This window comes from Channa argus, chromosome 11, assembly GCF_033026475.1.
Source record: "Channa argus isolate prfri chromosome 11, Channa argus male v1.0, whole genome shotgun sequence".
Classification (NCBI taxonomy): Eukaryota; Metazoa; Chordata; class Actinopteri; order Anabantiformes; family Channidae; genus Channa; species Channa argus.
The window spans coordinates 14,080,277-14,103,959 of record NC_090207.1 but is presented as its reverse complement, the minus strand read 5'-3'; the positions used below and the strand labels follow the sequence as shown (position 1 = coordinate 14,103,959).

At 40.4% G+C, this 23,683-nt stretch overlaps 1 protein-coding gene across 1 annotated transcript; it reads left to right on the top strand.

Moving 5' to 3' along the window:
• Positions 1–1,990: 1,990 nt before the first annotated feature.
• gas2l1 (growth arrest-specific 2 like 1) lies at positions 1,991–23,442 on the top strand. Its single transcript, XM_067521601.1, has 5 exons — positions 1,991–3,388; positions 11,511–11,618; positions 15,892–15,988; positions 16,805–17,114; positions 18,856–23,442. Exons 1-5 carry the CDS (start codon positions 2,684–2,686, stop codon positions 20,921–20,923), a joined length of 3,288 nt encoding a protein of 1,095 aa, XP_067377702.1. The 5' UTR covers positions 1,991–2,683; the 3' UTR covers positions 20,924–23,442.
• The last annotated feature ends 241 nt before the right edge of the window (positions 23,443–23,683 follow it).

Below are 23,683 nucleotides of genomic sequence, written 5' to 3'. Positions count from 1 at the left end.
CTTGTAGTATTTTCAGTGTAGTCAGACTTTGTGTTTAATTTTCTTCATTTGGACAATTCAGCTTCTACTTCGCGTAGAAATAAATGCACTGAACATCTGTATGTTTCTATACTTCTCTGAAAAGGTATTGTGAATACATCAGTTTTATTTCAGAGCAGCAAAAAAAATTCCAGAACACTTGTTGATTATATGCAGCAATCAAGGTTCATATCTGTGTGTTTTTGTAACTGAAGCTATCCCTCAGGGAAACCTGGTCCCAGCTGACAACTTGAAGTGCTTCTCTTCTGCTTTGGCCATTTGTTCGTATGGATTAATAGACTGCTGAATTCTATCCCTCCCTCTTGCTCACTCTCTCTTTACTGACAGAAAAGCTGATTCATTCAAGCCCAGAAAATGATCTCATAAACCCCCACCTTCTCCCTCTCTCCTTCTCTCCATCTTTTTCTCTCTTTTCCGCCCCCTCCCTTCCTTCCTTTCCTCCTCTCTTCTTACACAGACACATCCCACTTTTTAAAAGAAAACAAGCCCTCCTCCTTGGCAGTGGGCTTCACTTAAATTCAAACAATCACAGATTAGGAAAGCACATGATTTTAAGAAGATGTTAAAAAGGGAATGAGTTTTAAAAGTATGATCAGAAGTTTCTGAACATAAACCTTTACATCTATATTGACATACAAAGAAAATTTGAACACGAAAATACTGGTTTGAGTAACATAAGTAATGAGTAACATATGTTTATAACATTATCACTAAATATTAAAAGCTTTTAGCTGAGTTTGGGGTGAAAGCAGTTTATTGTAATGTACAGTTGTATTGCAGATAGTGCCTTTAAAGCCCCTAGCAACTTTCTTGGAGGTTTTCGAAATTGTAACATACCATTAATACCTGAAAATCAGGTTACTTACATACATTTGACATGTTTCAACTATTTTGTTCAAACAAGCCAGTACAACGTGTTTCATGAAAGCTAACACTTTTTTGGCTTGATGTTTCTGTTTCATTCTGGTCCTAATTTTTAGTTTATATTGAAGAAGAGAAATCGAACATATTTTAATAAATGCATTAACACTAACTCACAATGTCAAAGTAGTCCACTACTCTATCCTAGAGTAGCAGCAGCCCTGTTATTCACTGCTGTATGTAACAAACACACATGTTTATCATGAACACAATAGATCATGTGCTCTTCAGCTACATTACAGCTTATTTTATCAACCAGGCCTGTTTTGTGTAATTCTCAGTCACACCCTCTTGTTGTTTCTTGGTTTAAAGGTTCTGTCTTCCCAGGGTGAGATCTTTAATACATGCACTACCTCCTACAGCATGTATTTTTAGTTTTAGATGATTCAGTTAAAGCTCAGCCAACATGGAGATTTGTCGCCATATCCTCTAATAAATGGTAAGATTATACAAATGGAAAGTAATTTCTAAACTGAATAGCTGTCTCGTGATACCGAGAAACAAACTTTTTTAAATGCTCTTATTATTTTAGGCTGTTTGGTAAAGAAACAAAGTCTTCATTGTTGTGAGACTATGCAACTTTTGTGTTAACCCAATTGAAAAAGCATACAAATATTTTGTTTTGATTTCTCAAAACATGAACAAAAGATCATCCACTTTAATCAATCGAACAATATTTTGAAGATGTAATCAAAAATGTATGCCAGACATTTGCCACGAGTACACTTTTCAAGTTTAACACCTTTACACCAAATTAGTTTCAAAAGGAAATTTTCCATCTACAGCACCTACATTGACCGTTGTAATCAGTAATTTTGCAAATTCAGATCTTTCAAACAAAAACATGATTAATGAACTCTTCAGCCGAACATACATTTTTTAATATTGTTCCACCTTGCTAAAACATTCATGTATTAGCAATTATAACCTGTAATCAAGCAATAAATCAATCAGTTACCTTCAAGGTAAATTATAAAACAAATTCAACAACTTAAATTTGATGTTAGGGATCCTATGATTTTGATCATCATAATGTGCCACTATTAAAAAATATATGCCGTGCTGAGCTGGTGAACATGGGGTTAAATCTTCCTTCGTTTATCCCACATAATGGGATGTGCCACCGAGTCGCTCTGCTGGTCTAAGCCACAGCAGGTCAACATATTCAGTGCAAGAGGCGGCGCAACATGGGCTGAGCTTATTTGCAGGGGAGAAGAGCTGCGGACTCGGTGCTGCTCCATGGTCCTGATTTCATCGATGAGACGCTCATTAAACTGACCCGCACAGGAGCCCAGACATGGTGACACGAGGATTTTAGCGGCTAAGAGGACCCACCAGCCCCTGAATTTAATAACTGATCGTCTCAAGTGTGTGTGTGTGAGTGCGCGCGCGCGTTTGTGTGCGTGTGTCGACGTCCAGGATTGCTCCCTTTTCATTTTCACTCCAGGACTTGGCGATGTGCTCTTTAAAGGAAACTGCGTTCGCAAAGACATCCGGGAAAAGCATCCATGCGCCAGGGCCACTCCGCATCTCGACATGCCTCTGACAACACAGAGCTTGGCTTCGAGGAGCTTCACACGTTTAAACACGCACATGCAAGTCGGCATGGGTGCGTCCACGCGGTTATTTCGCTATTTTGTTCGGCTGGGGCTTTGGAGCGCTGTTGTGCAATGAGACGGTCAGGAATTATAAAGTAGACTTTATTGATACATAATCTGACAATATGGCTGATCAGAGCAACATCCAGTCCGCCGCCTCAAAGAGTATCCGGCCATTTAAATCCAGTGAAGAATACCTGTATGCTATGAAGGAAGATCTGGCTGAATGGTTGAACACCCTGTATGACCTAGATATCAGTGCGGACACCTTCATGGAAGGCCTGGAGACCGGCTGTGGCCTCTGTCGGCACGCAAACAATGTGAACCGCGCCGCGCAGGACTTCCAGCTGGAGTATCCGGAGGCTGCACAGTCTATGAAGGTGCCATCAAAAGATGTTGTCTTTCAGTCGCGCAATGTTGTCCCCGGCTCGTTTGTGGCGCGGGACAATGTGTCCAATTTCATCACCTGGTGCAGGCAGGAGCTGTGGATCAAGGACGTCCTCATGTTTGAAACCAACGACTTGGTGGAGAGATGCAACGAGAAGAATTTTGTCCTGTGCCTCCTTGAGGTGGCGCGGCGTGGCTCCAAGTTTGGCATGTTGGCCCCCATGTTGATCCAGCTAGAGGAGGAAATAGAAGAGGAGATCCGGGACCAGGAGAGCATGCGAATCGATGCAGGGGAGCCAGCGGTGCAAAGCCCACCACGCAGCAGACGTTTCAGTCGTAAGGAGAGTATTCAGAGTGTGGAGGATGAAAATGGACCTGATCCCGAGCCGTTCATCTGGCAACAGAAGAGAGTTGTATGTGACATGCGAAATCTGGATGAGTTGGTGAGTTGCCTTTGAAAAACATAACTCCATCCATAATAACTGCATTATGATTCGTAAATATGCAGTGTGGCAGTCACTCAAACGTTAAATGTGTATGTGCTCTTTGAAAATATAACGTCAGTGCACATCATAGTGTCCCTGTGCTTTGGTATCCATGCATCTATATAAATACCTTTAGTTTAGATTCTGAAATTCCCGCTCACCTGTGGCGTCTGTTTGTGTTTACCACCCAAATTCTTGCTTGTATCAACAGGAGAGCTCTGAAAAGTCATAGATCAATTCAGTGACATTTCTTGTTCAGCCTCTTTCATTTAGTTTGCTCAGCAGCAATAATAAATAAAGCATCTTGTAGGTGAGGAAGATTCCTAATTATTTAGTGCTTATGCCACTTCTCCATCAAAAACAACATCCCTTGTGGTATTTTAGGCTTAGATTCACTCCCTGGCCTGTGGAATTCAAACCAACAACTTGTGTTATTTGTCATGCTGAACTGGTTGTTCATGCACACACAGGAGAAGGGCAAAGATCTTATCAGGACAGAGCTAATGAATGGACAGAAAATAACAGATATTTGGGTCATAAGTTAATATTTTGTATGTTATTGAGAAAAAACAATGTGGACCAAAGTTGTGCGGGACAGCAGAGGGGAAAAATGGGTACCAAGCACATTCACGATGGTTAGACAGAAGAGCAGAGAGCTTCTAGTGTGTGGACATACAGAACTCAGTGAACAGAAATAGGAGGATGTGTATCCAGACTAAGTCAGCACACCATCACTCAAGTGACTCTAGTGCTGAGGATTATCTGAGCTGACTACATTTCAGGACAGAGACATCACTGGAAACCTTCAGAGCATATGCCTGTGTGTCCTTTTCTGTCCTTTAACCTGACACATCCCAACACACGTGCAGTATATACAGTGTAGGACCTTTGATTGATTTAGGATGTTAGGAGGTCGTTCTCAGTCACCATCTGTCTGGTAAATAAAATCTCCTTTATCTTCCCTGGTCAGCCCTCAGAAAATTGCTTGCATGTACAGTATGCTTCACAGAATAGTCCACCTCAGCAACATCAGGCTCCTCAAACAAGAAATATTACAGTACTACAGTATTATGGGTACTTTCCCATATTTGTTAAGTTGTACCACTGCATCCTGACTGATTACTTACACTTCCATTAAAGATGAAATTCACATTTATCTTCAAATAATTTGATCCACATCTTCTCAGCCACCAGCTCAGCTTCACACATTAATTCAAGCTCTGTTTTTCCCATAATATTGAAGAAGTCACGCTTTTGTCCTGTTGAAAACGTCTCTTCCTCTTTCTATCCAATGCATTGGCCTTAAAAGAGATTAGTGTCTCATTGCTGGTCGATGAGAATCTGACAGTGAGGGAGTGGAGGTCAGTTAAAGGGTTTAGTTTCATTTGTCCACAGCTGTGACACTAGACTGTCTGTCTGCTTTGATTAGGGGACTTTCATGCATCATCTGAGATGGATTGTGTTTCAGTGGATGTTTTTTTTAATGACCATTGCTTTATTTCACTTTTCACTTTCACTTTTTTAGCAAAGCTGCATTTCAACCAGAACATTTTTGGTACTTTTCTTTTCCAGGGACTAAAGTTCAATAACCTCACTCCACTCCTGACATTCACTCATTACTATCTGTATTCATATTCAAATCATCATTCTAGCTATAATTGGGAAGTTACTGCTTTTTGTAGAAAGCAAAAAACAACAACAATCCTCTTGCTCAGCCCCAAGTGCAAAGTGCTGGGTGATATTTGACCAGTCAGCTACATTCAGTAGTAAAGGCACCATGCAGAAAGTATCCCTGAAGAAAGTGTTCTAGGACTCAATTCCTCCAGTGTAAACACAGGTAAATTCCACACAAAGCATCTGACCTTGAGGATAAATCCTTTTAATGGAAATGTGGCTTAAGTGAGTTGATCTAAGAGCATGATGACTAAGATTCAAGGCTGATTTTAAAAAATGCATTATTTATCAGCCTATTCATGATCTGCCTCCTCTATTCATATTCTGTGCCGTTACTTATGAAATGCCATTAATTAATTACCAGGCCATTAACTCCCTGTAGGATGTGCATGGCTGCCTCAGATGCCTTTGCAGACTGAAATGCTACAAATGTTCAGCCTACGTTTATTTGTCATTTTTTCTTAATCGAATGGTGCAAATAACATCTTCCATTATACACAAAAGGAGGACATGATGATTACATGCATGCTCCGACATAATGTTCATATTCGGTCAAAACTCGCAGAAAATACGAGCTATAATCTTAATGCGTGTCCACCACATATTTTATGTTTCAGTCTATCGTCTCATAGGAGGAAAACAATATAGAATCATATTTATTTAAAATTGTAATAAGTTAAAGCATTAAGGATCACACATCGAGAGCAATGATGTACTGAGAGAGATCACAACCTTGCAATATTTGTACATTTGTCATCTGTTTATTCTTATTTACTTTTTTTGGTTGTATGATTAAACTAATCTTGTAGAGATAATACAAGTTAAGTAATAGGGTTGCAGGGCAATAAAAACATCTACACTTGTGCCTATAGAGTTGGAATAATTTTGTTTTCAGACACATTCCTCTTTTTTTGCACAGGTTAATTGTGTTTTAATTCTCACTGTGATATGCTTGAAAGAGATTGATCAATAAAGTTTTGAGAAGATATATACTTTATCTATCAAGAAGAAATCACATTGTCACAATACTTTCATGAGAAAGTATATTTCTCATGATATTTTATTCCAACTTTATGGCCAGTGGTGCATAAATCCAGTTAACCTTCCTGGTTATGGAAAACTGTCATATAAAAACTCACCACCATTGTGTTTCTTGTTGACCTGCCACCACATCATCTTACAGTGACATGACTTTCCACTCCAAAGTTGAGGAAGTGGCCGGCAGCTCATTTCCTTCATCGTAGTTTGAGTCAGCGATGCTTCCCTTTTCCCATTCACAGAGATGCATTTTTTTTCAGGAGTGGTGCAAACAGAAGCTGGTTCACATATCTTCTGCACTTATATAGCACTTTTATAGTATTTTACAGTTGCTTCTCATGCACCCATTCACATACTCAATCACACAGCGACGACAGCAGTTGCCATGGTTACCTGACCCACCAGATAACACCAGGTATACCCTATTGATTGAATCTCTATGTTTCTATGTGGTACACTGATTCAACAGACAAGAAACATAGTCGTACACAAATTATCTTTTTGTGAGTTTTCTAGGTCCTGCAGCTAGGCCCTGGAACTTGTTGTTAAAACACAAACTCAACTTATATTTAGACACTTTCGGTCTCTTATTGCACACTGTTCACATGTTTACCACATGCACCGGCAGCTATTGGGTACATCATTTCAGCTAATAAACAACAGACCATAGGAGTTTTCTCTGCTCCTTTCATTCCACTTCTTAATCCTTCTGCCTGCACACTTGAAAAGCTGGTTCATGTCTTTTGTCACCCCAGGCTTTAACATTATTTATATATGTGCTAGCCCTCATTACCATCCACCTCATGTCCACTGGAGATGATAAAGCAAAGAGCAGAACAATGTGTCTTGTTGGTGGCATGGAAATACATAGACTGTTGATGGGGAGGTAATCAAAGGCTGACATCTCAGTCTTTGGATAGAAACACCAACAGAGCAGAGGGGACGACTGACAAAGAGAGAAAATGTGTGTATTGTGCTTCTGTGACCACTTTGCTCCGTCAACCTTATGGTCCAATTCATGCATTCAGGGAATAAAAAGGGGGAGTAGACGACAGATTGTGTGCCTAAAGTGACTTTACTGTACACTCTGTTAAACCTGACTGCAGTGGATGCTGCACTGACAGAGAGAGCTACAGTAGAGAGAGTGAAATGGAAAAGTAGGTCATCATCCTTTGCATTGGGTCACACTTGGACGCTTTGCTGAGAGAGTGTCGCATCCTCCGGTGTTTCTCCCTCCTATGTCACATGCACTCATGTTTTTAGGTATTTAGTTTGGCGCCTTTCCATGCAGGTGTATATGGAAACAGCCAAGTCCACACTTTGCTAGCCTTTATGTCTTTATTGCTGCAGCTGATGCCATCAGCTGATTGTTTGCATGATTATCATTTTACTGGGCATCTGTCCGAGCAGGTGTCTGTCTCTATCCTCATGTTAGTTTCTGCACCTGCCTACAGCCTCTTCAGTCTGGTCTCAGGTGGTGGCTGTCAATATGAGAAGAGGGATTCCTCAGAAAGACAGGAATTTCCCTAAACTCATCTGTTGAAATGAGAGTGCCAACCTTGGCTGAGCCTCATCTGATTGAATGACAAATGACTAAGATACTGACATGGTTATTTTTACTTCAAGTACACAGCAGATGAATAATAGAGTTATTCACCATACAGCCCTTGTCCATGTCCATTAAATTCTTATATCCTTCCAGCCCCCAATGGGCTGTTTTCATGTGGCCAGAAGATGGGCATTGATTTTCTGAGGAAAGGATTTCTTTAAGCTTTGCATGATGTCTGCCTCAGTATGACTACATATTTCACCCTGAAACACACAACACTGATTATAAAAAGATTAAAACACATTATTGTTGCACGTTTTGTGATAAACATGTATTTGCTTGTCTGCAGAGAAATAATTAGAAGACTTCATAGGTACAGCTTCATAGGTGTTAGGTCAGTATTTACCTGGAGCCAGCTAGGGTAGCCTAGCATAACGAATGGAAACATTGGGAAGGCAGCAGCTGTCTTCACTCTCAACAAAATCCATTTGTCTTGTTTGTAAAGAAGATAATACCTTAGTACACTACCAGGTCTGCACTTTATGAAGTTACAGCTCTAGCACACAACTCGCCTTATATCTGGGAATTTTTACACTTTTGTTTGAGTTCTGCTGTGTGTGACCCTGGGGTGTTAAACTTTCTTTTTCCATTTGGCTATTCTGACTTGTTGGACCAGCATGATAACAACCTCTAAATGTTTTTCCATGATCTCCCATGTTCCTCCAAACATAATTATTGTGTATTTAGTTATGTATCACCTCCTTTCAACCCCCAGGTTGTTTAAACAGATTGTTTGAGTCAAGGAGGCTATTCCATATTAATGAGATGTTTATAGAGGCTATCAGGCTAGCATTTTAATAAGAGTATAGTTTCTCATATGAAGCTAATGGTAATATGCATTTACATGGTTTAGGAATGCTTACAGTACTTGTGGGTGGAGCAGCAATAACCCCTCAAGTTTAAAAAAAAATCCTGCCCTCCTGCCAAGCAGGCACCGCCTGTGGCCTGGTTTTCTTTTCTCCTTGTGCTAATCTGATAGTGAGGTGGTTTTGTCTTAGGAAGTTTGCAGTTATGACAGATCTCCAGGGTCACCACATTATTTTTGGTTGTTTTTGAAAAAAAAAATCACTTTTATTATGCTGCATGCAGAGAGCCATATGATCTTTTATTCCTACAAATTTTCTTTATCTTTGAAAGCAAAATGTATTCTGTAATAAACCACTCCACAATTTTTTCACAGATGGCACAGAAGTCAATTCCTGAATACACCTTCATGTAAATTCCTGTAGCGTGTGTTGTAATGATTACTTTTTATTGTTGGAGTTTTGCAATAATTATCCGTCTCAAAGCAGTCGTAAAAGGAACCAGTTAGAACAGGCCAGCACGCCTATGTTTGATGAAGGCAGAGCAAACTGTGTGGTTGTACACAGCTTGTTGACTCATGAGCACAACAGACAAATATTCCAATAGTTGTTTGCCTTTGAGAAAAACCTAAACATCTTTATCTCTTCCCCTACCATTTCCAGTCTTCATCCCCTGGGTTTTTTCAGCCCTCAGTCTCAGCCTATCTCCTCCATGAATGGCCCCTCAGATGTTTGCAGGTCAGGAAGGAAATTAAAGAGGCGGTATAGACTCAGACTGAGCAGATATGATGTGGTCTAAGCAATGAGATCATTAAGAGTATGTATTGCACATTATATGGTCTTTACATTCATCTGCTTGGAGAAAAATGTGCATTTTCAATCCAAAGGGAATCACAGCTGTTCCTTAATAACAAAATGCTTCTCCTTTGGCTCTTGCAAAAACATTGCTACATTCCTATCTTAAGATAGATTGAGCAGATTACCAACATAGAGGCATGCTCCGGATTGTTCAGTTGTTCTTCCCTTTTCTCTCCTTCCTCCTCAGACATCTGCAGCTCTTGCTGAAAGCATTTCTCATGTGACCAGCATGCATCCATAATTCATCCTTCAGTTTTTAGCTGTGTTCCAGCTCCACTTCCGCATGCTTCATCTGTGACCTTGTCTCATTCCTCCTTGTCTGTCCCAGTCTGCAGTGTGTGTTTGATAGCGTGTTTTGGTTTCTATGGTTTATGTATTGTTGACTCACTGAAGACATGAGAAGTGCACACATTGCATGTCAAAGGCTTCAGAGAGAAAATACTTCAAATGTCAAGGCTGTTATTGATTAGTTTGTTATTTAAACACTTTTAACTACATATCCTCTTCAGTGTTTCATATGAGTGGGTGAGTCCTTCACTTTCCCTCTGGAGAAGAAATAATGACCTCAGCTGAACAGCTCTGGGGGAGGTGTTTTGGGCAATAGAAAAGCTTTACTATACAGCAAGAATGAGAAAAGAAGGCATACTGTACAGTTAAAAAGGGAAGGGAAAGGCTATGTGTGTGTCTGTTGCCATAGCAATGTTTCCATTAACTCACTACCAAGGGTTTTTCCAAACAGGGCTCGTCTACCTACTAGCAGAATGAAAACCAGCGAGAGAGTGGAGGGAAAGAGGCAGAAGATGTAGAAATGTAATCAAAACAAAGAAAGACAAATATAGGTCTGGTCAGCTATTGCACAGTCCAAAAATAAAAGTGCATAGATAACATTGCTGATGAGAGAGAAAAGAAAGAAAGAAGGCTTGACAGAGGCAGGTGAGAAGGAGAACAGAGAGGCAGGTAAAGTACTGAGGCTTAGCACTGATTCTCCCCTCTTTAATTAGCATAGGATAAAAAGAAGGGTGCAGTTTAAAGAAAATAACAAGGTGTGTCTTAAATCCTCCAAATAAACCATAGTGTAGGTGTTGTAGCTCAAGCACACGCACATACACAGCCAGTATGCCTGCATCTACATATATATGTGTTTGTGTGTGTGTGTGTGTGTGTGTGTGTGTGTGTTTGTGTGTGTGTAAAAGCCAATCTAAGCCCATCAGCCATCAACTTTTTCTATAACATGCCCTTCACTTTAATGTCAGTAAAATACAAGCCTGCTTTTTGTAATGGCTGGGCTTGCATGCACAAATATGAACCCTTATTTCCTCCCATGCTTTACCCTGTCCACTTTGCTGCTTTACTTTCTCTCCCTCCTGGTCGACAAGTGCACACACGCTTTTGTCTGAGAGAGACGCCAAGAAAAACATCAAAGTTGTCCAATCACATGAGAGCCCAGGCGTGTGCAACGAAGGCGGTTCTTGCTCCACCCTGCAGTTGTGTCTGAATACAGTTGCCTAAGAAGCACCCCCAACCACAGCAAGGGCTCACTGACTTGACTCTCAATTTAAAACCCAGCTGGATGCTGCTGACATCATCACTGCTAGTCTGGTTTTTGAGGTTATTCTATCTTCAGTTTCAGTTGTCACAGGCAGAAACATTGTCATGTCACAATGTAAACAGCAAGAACATTCATTAGCATGTCCACGTGTATTTCTGTCCTTTTGTGGCACTTTGCTGTGAACTAAAAAACCAAAATATCGTTGAGAGATGAGACGAGGCTGGTCTCTTAATGTGGAAAATGGGCAGGGCAGGGAACTTCATCACCCTGTAGGTGCTTTGAGAGAAAAGTTGGCAGGAAGATAAAGCACACCCTCATATACTTCTGGCAGCTAAGACTGCTCATTTCTCATACCATAAAACACAGTCATTGTGTTGTTGACACATAGTGTTCAGGACCAGCAGGGCTTACAGATATATGACTAAACATGATCTCATTTGGGGGCACTGACCTAAAGTACAGGAAGGGATCACTTTTAGGTTCCTCTTAGAAGTGTTTGTCATGTTTATGAGCTTTTAATGTTAAACTTCTCTGTTTTGTGCTTCTTAGGTGCGTGAGATTCTGGGCCGGTGTTCCTGTCCAGCTCAGTTTCCTATGATCAAGGTTTCAGAGGGGAAATATAAAGTCGGAGACTCCAGCGCACTGATCTTCATAAGGGTGAGCCTTGACTAATTGATGAATCATATAATCCATAAAACATCAAAAAACAGTGGGTTCCCATCACAATTCCCTGAAGCATAATGATTAATCATTAGTTTACATCATTAGGCTACATTCAGAATTATCCTTGGGCAAGACACTGAACCAATAAGTTTCCCCTACTCTGCTCCTTACTCGTAAGTCACTTTGGAAACAAGTGTGTGCTAAATGACTTATTGTAATTGTAAACAATTGTCATCTGATTGTTGATCTACTAAAACATCAACAATTGATAAACTAATTGTTGCAGTTGTATTATTTATAGAGAAGGTCCAGTAGTCATTGTAATCAGATTATGTTGTGTCAGTCAAAAATATAAAAAATATTGAAATTAAGATGATTTGCTTTCTCTGGTCTATAGTATTGACACTGCAAATGAACATCACTTGTTCATGGGCAGTGTACAAAATCATTAGGTTTAGCCAATAATTTTCTTGTCTTTTATATAATATAAAAAATTGATTGTACTGAGCCACCAGGCCCCCTGCTTGCTGTGGTTGTGCATGCATGCAATTGGTAGTGATTATTAATGATATTTTATGTGTTCAGCTACATGTGTGTATAGTAAGCTACTTTGGCTTACATCACAGATGCATAACTGTGAGTCATGCAGTAATTGCATGGAACCATACAGTGTTGGCATATGGTGTCATATGTTGTTTCACAAAGAAGTAACAACAGATAAGGCCCGTGGTGGCACTATTAATGCCTAGTGAACAGTACAGTGTATCTAACAGCACTGTGTCTTTTCCTCTTGTGCATGTTTAAAAATTGCCTTCATCTGGCCCATTCCCCGGACTTTACTGTTTTCCACTGAGACACAAATAGACCTTTAGGTCATTTCCTGAGTTGGTCCTCACCTTGGCTTTGGCCTGGTTATATTGAACTATTTGTCTCAGTTTCAGTTTAAGAGCTGCCACTGTATCCACATCAGACCTCAGAGGACTGGGCGGGAGGGGTAGGTTGATAGCAGGGATTGATTTGGTCTCACTTACCTAAAATGTACCCCATCCAGATTAATGGAGTCTTTGCATGGCTTTTCAAGTTGCCTACATTTACAGAGTCGGACTGCTTGACCGTTAGTACTGTCAATATTTCTTCACTTTGAACGGCACCATCTTGTCCAGACAGGGAGATGTGATACATTCAACATTAATAACATGTAAACCCAATACTTAAAAATTTACAGGAATTTTTTTGTGCTACATCAAGGAGAAAACAAGGAGCCATTAGAGGTTATCTCCTTTATGTCTCAGGGGCCATATCCCAGGCTCACCCACTTATCCGAATCACAATTTGTCTCTGAGTCAGGAAAGCGCAATCTTTGAGCAGCAATATTTTCCTCTGGGCAATAATTTTACTGCCTATTTTCACCAAATAAAACAAAAGCAATATAAAAAAAGGCATGATCTAATAATTTAACTAAATATAAATTAATAAATTATTAAAATAATAATTATTTTCACAATTTCCACCAATGTATAGTAAAGATGTAGAATTTGCAATTTCCTACATTAAAGGCTGAACTTTTGTTTTGGGCTACCACTAGATGACAAATTTTGAATATTTTACTTTCTATTGGGATGCAGAGTAAAGTGACAGCATTGTTATATATCCTCCTTATTTAATGACCTCTACTCAAACCCTTATCATTTCCAGATACTATCTAAGAGGGAGTGGGGCGCATCTGATAACAAAACATCATGTTTCCTGATAAAACAGTCACTTTTAAGAAATAAACATATTGAAATTTGAATGTTTGGGGGGCTTTGTGTGCCAGTATGTTTGAAAGCCAAGGACTTGTCAGATTAGCGTGCTTCATACCGTCTCCGCCCTTTCGTGTTTTCTCACTGGGGTGACAGTAATTATGCATATGCCAAAGCAACTACAAGTGAAGCCAACACACTCCCCTGATTCATCTGAGAGCAGGATGCAGGCAGCCGGTTTTAAAGGCAACAAACCCCTATTCAGCTGCCAAAGCTGTGACAAGGATCTCAGGCTGAATGAGGGGATGAAGTGGAGAACGCAAATGGGCGAATTGGCCATATGAAAGGGGGGGGCTCATAAGGCATCTTTGTCCCCAGGGAGATTTGGGAGGAGATGACTTCAGTCCTGGGGAACAATAGCTTAAGTGAACCATGAGTCTAATTTGTGAACTCGGCTGCAAGATTTAAGAAGAAATTGGTTCAACACGCCCCCACAATGATGACATGAAATATTTCTGTTCACTGTTGTCATAGAAACAAGGACTGGGTCTCTCTACACTGCTAAAGACTGTGATACCCCTTTAGTGTTTGAAATCGGCGGCTGAGCCACAACATAAATTTGAACATGGTCCCAAATCATCTATTTAGCCTGAGCACAAACCCAAGTGCTGCTGCAGCATAATGTTTAAAATATGAAATATGCAAAAAGCTGCTTGATGTGGAAAGTGATGCGATGAAGCAAGTAGAGTAAAACCAAAATTGAAGTGTTTATAGTGTAGTTCAACATTGCACGTTGCAATTTGTTCTCTGGTTATGATGGAAATGTAGATGCTGTATGATATAATGTACAGCTGCCATTCTCTGTGTGTCACATTTATAAGGAACTTTTTAAATTTATGTTACTTACTACAGTCTGTGATTGCTTACTGTGGGTTTCAATATCTCTTGTCACACAAAGAGAGATTATAATAAATATACAATGTCATTCTGTTTTGGATGACTACAATAAAATGCATGAGCTTACACTCTGCAAATTATACTACACAAGTACCATTTTATGACCCTTGATAATTCTCTTTATAGTCTTACAATTATTACTTTACAAATAGACATTTTTTTATTTGGATTCCCTATGGGTGTTACCATCTTGGCTTCTCCTCCACCTTCACAGTCACAATCAGTCAACAAATTGATAGAAGTATGAACCACTGAATATATATGGCACAACAACATCTAATGTGTTCTAATACGATATTGTTTCAACAAATTCAAAGAATGTCTGCTATGTTAAAAATGTTCCTTTATCCTGTTCTTATTTCTTGACAACAATCTTCTTAAAGCATTCCTTTGTGATGCTTTTATTGTGGAAGTTATCCCATATTATGTCAAAAAAAGATTTATGACATGAAGCCCACCTTGCTCTTTGCCGCTCATGATGCCATACACAAATGCAGCATACACAAACAGAAAGCCCGTTACTGACATGAGACCAGAGCAGTGGAGAGTAAGCATTTTATAATCTCAGGTCTGATAGAGAAAAGCAGATCAGCTGTTTTCACGGATTTTAGGTTGTAGGGAAACAAGCCGATAAAAAGACGTGTAGTGGATTGGCAGAGATTGTGTTGGAGAGAAGGTGGGGTTAGACTTTGGTGCACATTCTGTGTCTGTGGCCTCTCTCTGAGCATAGTCAGGGAGCTTGAGACGAGATGCATTGCTACATGTGAGTCAGTAGAAATAAACTTTGTGTGCCAACCCACACATATGTACTGTTAAGGCTTTGCCTTGCCTGCCCTCAGAGAGATACAACATTTCAAACATCTGGCTGGCAGAATTTCTTACGTAACCCATGGTTGGGGTACATCTTTGGACTGTCACATCAACCAAAGTGGGCTGCTCAGAAAAGGCAGCTGCTGCCTGGAGGGTCTTGGATGTGATCTCAGATTTGAGTGCCTCAAAGAGCAGAGAAGAGTAGAAAGTGACCCCCCTCTATCCAGACCCCCTCTCCCCTGTGCTCCTCTTGCTGATAACTGAAACCTTAGTTGAGCAGCAGGGAAGACAGCAGGAGTGAGTTGTTACCATGCTAAATCAGCCCGCTGCCCCCGGAAAACATGGGGAAGGCAGCTGAGATGCACGAGAGACAGAGGCTAAGAGAACAGTCTTTTACAGTCTTTTGGCTCTTTATTATGCTACCATATTCTCTTCTGTTTCTGATGCTGATTCTGACTCTGAATTGTGAGTTGCCATGGGAAAGAACAGGCATCATAGCAGCAGCAGCTGGGGTGATGTGGGCAAAAGAGGAGTTGTGAAGAAGAGAGAGGTAGGGGGCACAGGCAGGGGTGCATCTAGATGTTATGTAACCCTGAGGGTTTGCCAGACTTCAGCAAGTTGTTCCACTTGAGAAATTTGCATATCCATTGACATGTGTGTGTGTTTGGTGGCGCAGTATATGAAAAGGTTAGCCATTTTATTTGTACAGGAAATTAGTTCTTTCTGATTTCTCACTGATTTCTCATTTCTTCCACTAGGTCCTTCGTACTCATGTGATGGTGCGTGTTGGAGGGGGCTGGGACACATTAGAGCACTATTTGGACAAGCATGACCCATGTCGTTGTGCAGCTTTTGGTAAGGTCAATTCTTATTCCCCATCCACCCGTTACGAAACAACTTCATTATTCTGCTTTGGTGTTGCACATCTCATAATACATTTAAGATTACACACCAATTATTCACATCTTAAATGAATGAATTGATAAGGTTCATACTAGGAGCAGACGGTGGAAACATCAGCAATATTGAAATAATGACAGTCATTCACTCCTAGTTGACATCTAGCTGCAATTTATACAATTCTGAATTCTGTCATTTTGCCTAATTTGATAAGGGATTTGTTATTTTTCTGTCAACCAGCAACAATGTCTCTCACATATCACATCCAGTCAGTAAATTTAGCTCTGGAAAATGATGCAAGTTCAGTTCAGCTCAACACAAAGGCATTTTTGCCTACAAACTGGACACCTGTCCTAACCATTCAATATTTACAGTCATATGATTAACAGCACAGCTATGCTTGCCCATAACTATTTTGGATGAGACTGTCCCTCCTTTTGCAAACTGCTGCTGACGTGGTGATATCAGAAGCTGTCTGTCTGGTCTGGACACCTGTCACTAGCTGAAATCATAATTTGTGTTGCATTTTTAGCAACAGGAGGCCATTTTGATGACTATACAGTATTAAGCATTTGTCTCATTGTCTTGTTAAGAAGCAACAACCAGCACCAACAGTACTTTTGTCTGATGCTGCTATCTAATAACTTGATATGATTCTGGTAGTATTTCTGGACTGCTAACTTACTTTTGTCCTTGCTGATCGTAAAGGGTGTTACACAATGTTGGTTAAAAGTCTTTCCTTTATTACTTTTTGATTATTTGCCTCCATAGCCCACCGCTACAACCAGGCTAAAGCCAGTGGCCAAAGTCAAGGGGCCCAGAGCAAGTCCTCAAGTGCCCACTCCTCCCGCTCCACTAGTCCTGGTCCACACTGGCGAAATGATGGTATCGCACCTTACAAACCTACTGATAGGCGCTGCCTGGAGCCCACATCTGTTCCATGCGCCTCTTCCTCCTCCACCAGGGCGGGCCGATTACAGAATTCTTCTGTCTCCACTGAGCTCGACTCTGGTGGAGCACGTATTCTGCTCCCACGGCCACCGCGAGAGCATTCCGAACCGCGGCACATTAATCCACTTAGGTGAGTGTTTGTTACTGCAAGTGTATATAAAGTGTCCTTCACAAGTAGCCTGGCAGGGCATACTCAGTTGCCCACCGGCAGGCATGCAGACAGACACACAACACACTCACAACAAAGGGAGTATACACACACCAAATAAACATACCAGGATTCCACAGATTAGGACAGAGCAGATTTATCTAATCTGAGGTGACATTGCTTTTTTAAATCTCTTACACTACCTCTCTTTAGCATCTCCTAGTGGCTGCAAGGTTAACACAAACATATTTTCCCAGCTCCACGCTATTTTCTTCTGATATCAGTGAGTAAGTCTGTATGATAATCAGTATTAACTGTCTATTGTGGCAGGAATTCTGTGTGAATCTTCCTTCTCTGGCCTTATGGTAAATGAGTAAGAAGCCGGTGACTAATAAACCACACCAGTCTTCTCTCATGCACTTCTGAAGTGGCATATCACTAATGGGGTAATCTGGTAAAATCGGAGCCAGGGAATGATATTGATATAATATTAATGTATGATATAAAGAAAATAACATGTGCCTATGTCCTTTATGAAGTTGTCCAAAGGATTGATTGGGGAAATATCTGTATAGTACAAGTTGAAGGCCATTGTTTAGCACATATAAGAACTGATGGGTGGTTTACTTTGAGTTCTAGCCAATGTGTGGCTCATTTCTGTATTGAGCTGTGGCTCAGACCAGGCGTCAAGGCAACAGCTCATTGGAATTAACCATGGCGGGTGGGGCATCCCTTTTCCAGCGCACTAAACTAGTCTAATCTGACAATTATCCCTTGACAACTGTTCATTGCTAACTGGGAAAGTAGGTCAACAGGTGGGTTCATCAGGCCAATGCCTGAATTTATTCAAGTCTAATTTCTGATTATAAAGTAAGAAGCCTGGTGTAATAAAACACCAATTGAAGATAAAACTTAAGATATAAATAAAACTAAACATTTCATCAAAATTCAAAAATCAGGAAATGTGTTACTACGTGGTATTTAATACAATATATTATTATCGCTTTTAATTTAAACTGTTTTCTAATGCTTTAAAATGGAAATTCTTGTAAATGATACAGTACCTTTATATATGAGGAAAAATGGCTAAATTGCTTTATCACAGTTCATTGAGAAATAGACCACATGCTATTTATTACTTATAAATAATATTCTATATGTCGGGACACCTAAAATAACAACTTCCAGGGCTGTAATATCTATTTTAACAATACATTCTCTATTAGCCTGTGCTCATCAAATCCATCTAGGTTCCTATGCACGTGCTCTTCCTGTAAGTGAACTCTATGAGCTGATTATACCATTAAAACTGATGATCCTTGTGCGTGACCATAGAGTGGTGTGTTGATGAGAAAGGACTGTGCAGTGTGTTGGGTTAGAAAATCTACAAGACCTCTAATCCTGTCCCTACTTGCTCTCATCCTCACTATAATCCCCCTGGCTGTCACTGTCCACTGCTCCAAGAAACACCAAGCCTTAAGTCAGAAGCACTGTCTGTGTGAAACAGTAGCAGGTTAGGAAATTCTCACAAATCTTCAGCATTGCACTCTCAAGTCACCATGATGTGAAGGAAGATGATATTCACGATATCCCTTTGCACCTTTTCTGTAGTAGCAAGAATAGGGAGTGCAAATTGTAATAAACAAGTTCTAAATGTTTTCTATTTTAGCATCTTGTATTGCTATAAATACAAATGACTCTTTGTCCTACCTCTGTGTCTTAGGAATAAGGAGACAAAATTGCCTGTGACAAGACGTCTGTCTGGAGACAGTGACTCCTCTACAGCCTCATCTAAGGGAGGGAGTGGGGGAGGAGGAGGGGGACGGTACTCTCTAGGTGGTGCCTCACGGCGGTCTGGTGAAGAAGTAGTCCTGATTGTCAATCGCAAGGAGGGGAAGCATGTGATTGAGAGGCCTGGAGCGGGAAATCAGACCCCATCACTGCAAGTGCGGCCCTCACTGTCCCGTGCACGCAGCCAATCTCGAGAACGTCCTGGACTTGTTCAAAAAATCAAACCAAACCAACCACAGGGATCCTATGATGCAACACGGACAGCTCAAACAGAGAGGGGCCGTTCACTTGGAAACGAGGGTGTGAGGAGGCTTCGTGGTCCACGTTCCCATAGCCAGACTAAGTTACCTAGCCAGACTCGATCTAGTGATTCCAGCCCAGGCCCCGTTTCATGCTACAGAGAGCCTCTACCTTCACCTTCAGATATACGAGAGGACATTCGCGCTAAACAGCTGCCCCCATCTTCTCCCAGACTAGGGTTCACCAAGAGGCAGTCGTCCTCATGCTCTAACTCACCTATTAAAGGGGTCCAGAACAACAACAGCAGCCCCAGCAAGAAGACTATAGCTACACCCAGGCCTCCTGCTCCTCGCTCACCCTCCACAGGGAGAGGTAGGTTATTACCACCAGTAACATCAGGAGGTCGACGTTCACCGCACTCATCACCCCGAAACTCTCACCATCACGCTGCTCGCTCTGCTCGGACCTTACAGAGCACTCACTGTGCTGGGCGTGGCAACCAAAGGAACTGGTCTGGTCTGGAGAACCAGGAGCCTAAGGATGAAAGACTGGACTTTGGATTTCAGATGCTGCCAATGATAGATCCCCAGAGGGAACAGGACCTGTATCGCAGCTTTGAGGCTGAGTTCTTGGCCAATACACAGCAGGCTAAAGGAGTGTCTAATAAAGCTCAAGGAAGACTGACTCTGCAGGGAGCTGGGACACATTCAGTGCCAACATTCTCTGATCCTAATGTCACTGACTCTGCCTATTCCTCGTCTAACTCTTCCACCTCATCCCTGAATGTGGGAGCAAAGATAGGAACTCTTCCTGACCTCAGGGAATCAAAGAGAACTAATCCCCGCCCCTTCTCACTGGATGACCCCTTAAATTTACTTTATGGAAACAATTTTGGTGGACCACACAACTTAACTCAAGGAGAGCCTTTGGGGGAGATTGGAGGGTGTCTTACAAAGCTTCCAGCCATCTCTAGCTCTTTAGAGGAGACGGAACTTCAGTCTTCCCTGCCTGGTCTTAGAGGCACAGAGTCTGACAGTTTAATAGATCAGATCCCCTCACAACCTTCTTTCCACTGTAGGAATATGAATGGAGACCATGGAGATTATCCACCCACAGTTGGGCTTACAGGTCAGCAAGGTCAGCTGGACTGGGGTATAGTCCCAGAAGGCGATGTCCCTTTAGAGAATGACCAGCCAAACTTACCTTATGACTTGGAAGGTGGTGATGGGTGTGACGACCTCCCAGAGTCTTGTCCGTCACCAGTGCCCCTACCACCCTCTGAGGACTGCTCCTTCCATGATTCCTCTAGTGAAAACTCCTCCATGTGCTTGAGCTTGAGTGAATCCCGCTCTGAATCCCCCCAACCATCATCTCCCCTGTCCAATGCAGAAACAAATGGAGAAGTGGTGCAGACAACAAAAGAACAAAAGAGAGCGGACAGGGTAGCCCCTATTACTAAACACAAACTGACAACCAGGATGAGGCCACGCACTGACAACAGGCCAGAAAACAGCCCCTCACGCATCCCTACTCCAGTCAGTTATAGAGATCTGCAGACTCACAATGCTCTTTCCTCATGCCATACCCCTCCATTGTCCCCTCAAAGCTCCCATTCTGCTGGACTCCCAGCCACATGTAAGAGCCTGCACCAGGCCTTCACTGATATGATCCATCCACTACCATGTTCCCCAGCCATGGGTAACAAAGATTGCTCCTACCCTGGGCAGTCTGGGAACATGGACACTGAAGCCTGGATGTAGCACAAAACTAAATGGCATGGCATAAGGGGCTGTTGTTATGAACTTTGACTACTGTGTACAAAAGGTCTGGGCTGTAGACTGTTTCTACTGCATGTCTAACACTTTTCACTTAGTTTGTCCCCTGAATAAATCCAGGGATTTTGCATTGCTTTTGTTTTGCACTTAAGCCAAATTATTTATTACCAAAGGAATGGTCTTTATTAATTTTACTGTAATTTAATGTTGACACGGGGATGCTTTTGCCAATCACTTTTTTCTTTTTTCATAGTGGATACAGAGGGATAGAGAGAGAGCGTATGTGCTGCCTTGTGCCCCACTGATTGGTAAAGTGCCAGGGATTTAAAGCTGCAACTCTAGAAACAGTAAACACAACTTTTAGTCAGATGAATTGGCTGCCTCTTGTAGATTGCCATCACAGATCTGCTTGCCTTGATAGTCACAGTACTGGTATGATGACTGTGGATTTTTCAGTCTCTCCACATTATATTTGTCTCATATTTAGAATACACTAATATGTAACATAAAGGAACCTCATCATTCTTCTACATGCACTACCAATCTGTGTATAGTTGTTTGATGTTAGCTTTTCGCAGTCCGTTCATATAGTCCACATAGAGATTTTTTTCCCCAAAATTTTTAATATGTTACATGTTTTCAAGATTAAGTTTAATACAGGAAAACATGCACTTTCAGTGGAAGTGTAGGTTAACATTACTTTGTGTCATTGTCACTGAAACAAAATCATTGTAAGCTTTTCCTCTGACTAAAATCATATTCTGGAAAACAGCGCAAAATATCTATTTGCAAAAGTCAAATACTTAGGAAAATAAATGTGTGAATACATGTTGATGAACTCACTAAGAGATGTAGGTATTTTGAATATATCGTTTAATGTACATATTCCACGTATTATATTCTGTGCCGCCTTAGCTATGCAATATTGGTGTTGAAAATGCCTTGACAATTCCCTTTGCCTTAATATGTGTTCACTAAAAAAATGTATTATTCATTATTGAATGTTTTGCCCAACTTCCATATGATCTATTCTATAACACTACATTATCATCATCAGCTGTTTCTGATCATAGACATTTGAGACTATGGAGTGTGAATGTGTAAAGAAGTAATTAACTTTTCCAATTGTATTCATAAATTATACATGAAGTAGATGTACACTTCATGATGATATAATTTATAGTCTCTGAATGCTGTTAGATTTTTTTTAAACACAAGCCAGATAACCTGTTTAGAAGATTGATTTCAAAGACATGACACAATACATGGTGACATCTAGTGGCTTTAGAAAGACATGTTTTAGACTCAGTAAATAAATATACTGTTTTCATGTCACAGTATCTTTCCCCACTTTTCTAACAGATGTTCTATGCTGATTCGAACCAATAGAACCAATAACAATAGTACGATAGGTTGAGGTTTGAAAGTGGTGAATGACTGAGTTATGTGTGCAGCAGTGCATGAATAACAGATTCAGTACCTAGGTCTTACGGTTTTCTTGTGACATTCTTGCATGTTTTCTTATCTGTATCACAGACCAGACTTCAAACACAATGCTTTTGTCATGGTATTTAACAGACAAGGACGTGTAAAATATATAGGAAAGTGGAATAGTAGGAATTGTAGTGTCAGTGCCCTGCAGAAACTTGGTTATTCCACAAAACGTTTCAGTTTCACAATGTTTTTTTTAAATACTTCCCACAGAAATTGGGCTACAATGTCAATGTAAACAATTTTTTGATAAAATATTCTAAAGATATTTTTGCAGGACACTGACAGTGAATGAGCTAACTGTATGTGCTACAAATGTGTAAAAAGCTGGAATAAAGAGGGGAGTAATGTTCGTGTAATTTAATTATTTATTTTTAAGCAGGTCTCAATGAGCTGAAGTGACATCTGCAAACTGTACTTTAAGTGAATATGTGTGTAGGGAAATCAGGGTTAAGTGGGGAATTAGGTGGAAGAATCTGAAGTTTCTCAATTATAAACAATGTAATTTGTTAAAACTGTTGCCACTTTAAAAACTATAATGGTCCCACAGGTAAATCTATAGCTACACTGATACAATATGTAGCTGAACATCGATTTCACCTATAGAAACAGGTTTTTCTTGTATTCTATATGTGTTTAAATTGGACTTTGTTTATTTAAAGACATTTACATTTCAACTGGTGCTTAAAATCTGACAGTTATATGAACTCCGATTTCATACAAAAATTACTTTTGGTTTGGTTTACAAAAAGAGTGATCTGCTCTTTGTCTATCACAACTTTACAAATTTCATGAAACTCTCTCTCCTTCTCTCTTTTTCCAATTAGAACAAAATCAGACAATTTCTTGTATACTAATGTTGTTTTCATTAAAACCTAATGTACAGATTGCTTGATATTATGGGATTTGTGTGTATGAAATATTGCAAGACTTCACTGTTGAATTTTTTTAAATCGAAAAAGCTGTCGAGTTGTTCTTGTAATAAATCTTTTCCTCTGAAGAAACCTGCTGAATATGTATTATGGGCGTTTTTAAATAAATAATTAAATGGCTCTCCAAAACATAATAAACTAATATAGACCGAGGTATTAGAAACACAATTCATTTGTTGGGCTTCGATTTTTAGCTATTTACCAAAGAAAATAGCAACTGAGCTAACAAATTTGCTGTTTGTTCTTTAAGTAACGACACTGTACTACATATAATTGTCCTAATTTTGTCATGGAATTGTTTTATAAAAGTCGCATTTACAAT